Raw genomic sequence first — 2166 nt, forward strand, 5'->3', positions numbered from 1 at the left:
GTCATCGTAAGCGGCTCCCGTCGAGGAGACCGAGAAGGTGCCGTGAGGATCCAGACCCCATCGCCATGAAAAGTCGATCCCGTTTAGCCTTTGTTCCCTCAGGAACCAGTCTGCAAAAGGAAGGTTGAGTTTATGGAATTCCTTGTGGAATTTTATGATGTTCCTCCATAATCCCTGGAAACTGCCACATCTGGCCAGGTTATTCAGACCCCCATCCTCTCCGTGTAGAGCAGTTATAACCCGTCGCCAAATGTGATTATGCTTAGTTTTAAATCGCCACCACCATCATGCAAGAAGCGCTAGGTTGAGAGCTTTTAGACTACCAATCCCCAGACCGCCATCATCTTTATCCGCCATCGTGGTACTCCAACGGATCCATGATATCTTTCTCACACCTCCTTTATCACCCTAGAAGAACCTCGAGCGAATTGATTCAAGTTTGTTGATGATCGAAATAGGTGCCTTGAGGAGCGAGAGGAAATGCAGTCACAGGCTTCCTAAAACAGATTTGACCAGGACAAGACGACCACCATGAGAAAGGATTTTGGATTTCCAGGCTGATAATTTTTTGTTAAATTTTTCAACCAGAGGCGCCCAAGATTCAGCTTTATTGGAGCGACCCCCGATCGGCAAACTGAGGTATGTAAAGGGCAAAGTTGCAATCTACTAGCAACTAAAACTACTTCATCATAGTCAGCCCCCACACCCATTATATTACTTTTCTGCATGTTCACCTTCAGACCCGAAGACAGTTGGAAGCAACGCAACAACCGAACCAAATTAGTAGCATTCAATCTCGACCATTCACCCATGATCAAGACATCATCGGCAAATTGCAGTATCGATAATTCAGGCCCGGAGTTAGGAAGCTTGATACCTCTGAAGATACCATTCCGAGTGGCTTCCGACATGATGATATTGAGAGTTTCTGCAGCAAGTATGAAAAGGAGAGGGGGCAGGGGATCTCCTTGCCTTACCCCCCTTCTTAGAGGGAATTCTTGAGTCGGGGATCCATTGATGAGAACCACGACCGACGCCGAACTGACGCACCCTTTGATCCACGCCCTCCATTTCGCCCCAAACTGCATTCCCCTTTAAACATCCTCCAGAAAATCCCAAGACAAGGTATCAAAGGCTTTTTCGAAGTCAATTTTAAAAATCAAGGATTTGTGATTATATTTTTTTGCCCAAGATATTATCTCGCTGACGATAATGGGTCCATCTAGAATACTCCTTCCCTTGATAAAGGCCGATTGTTCGTTCCCGACAACCGAATCAATGACCATGCTTAATCGAGATGCCAAGATCTTAGCAATAATCTTATAAAAACAATTTATCAAGCTGATGGGCCGGTACTCCGAAAAGGAGCATGGAGATTCCGATTTGGGTATAAGCATGATGAAAGAGGCGTTACATCCGTCGTCTATGGAGGCAGTGGACTCAAAATATTTGACGGCCCGAAATAGGTCTTCCTTGATGACATCCCACTGTGATTGAATGAACGCAAAAGAGAATCCATCAGGCCCAGGAGCCTTGTCTGTTCCACATTCCCAAATGGCTTTCTTGACTTCCTCCAGGGAAATGTTTGATTCAAGAGAGCTCGCCTGTTCCGAAGAAAGATGTTTAAAATTATTGCACAAGAAAGGGGGTCGAATGACAGACCTGGATCGAAATCTCTCTGAGAAGAAATTGAAGGCCTCTTGTTTGACTTCCGAAGGATCCGTGACCCAGACCCCATTGGAGGATATGCCATGGATGAAATTACTCCTTCTGTTAGCATTGACGATCCCGTGAAAGAAACTCGAGTTTTCCTCCCCGTCCACTACCCATCTAAGACGCGCTTTCTGCTTGAGTTCCTTCACTTTATCCTCTTCCATAGCTTTAATTTTCATCAAAATGTCCTTTCTTGAAGAGATCTCTTCCATCGAGAGAGTGGTGTTTTCCGCCTTGATATTTAAAGAATCCAACGACCTTTTCAAGGAGTTCTCCTGTTCCGTCTTATCTTTGTTCACTCCTATCTTCCAAGATTTAATACGTAGCTTCATATTCTTAAGCTTACTCATAAAGTATTTGATAGGCGGGCAGTAGATGGGTGAAGGGGAGGAGTTCCATGAGTCACAGACCAGTAGATTGAAATCAGGTTGACCAAGCCACGAATTGAAAAAC

At 44.9% G+C, this 2166-nt stretch overlaps 1 protein-coding gene across 1 annotated transcript; it reads right to left on the bottom strand.

Annotated features, from left to right (window-relative positions):
- Positions 1-497: 497 nt before the first annotated feature.
- Positions 498-1088, bottom strand: LOC112505134 (uncharacterized mitochondrial protein AtMg01250-like). The gene has a single exon (XM_025109081.1). It carries the CDS (start codon positions 1086-1088, stop codon positions 498-500), a length of 591 nt encoding a protein of 196 aa, XP_024964849.1.
- Positions 1089-2166: the final 1078 nt, after the last annotated feature.

The sequence above is a fragment of the Cynara cardunculus genome, unplaced genomic scaffold (assembly GCF_001531365.2).
Source record: "Cynara cardunculus var. scolymus isolate 2C unplaced genomic scaffold, CcrdV1 Un_Scaffold_8613, whole genome shotgun sequence".
NCBI lineage: Eukaryota > Viridiplantae > Streptophyta > Magnoliopsida > Asterales > Asteraceae > Cynara > Cynara cardunculus.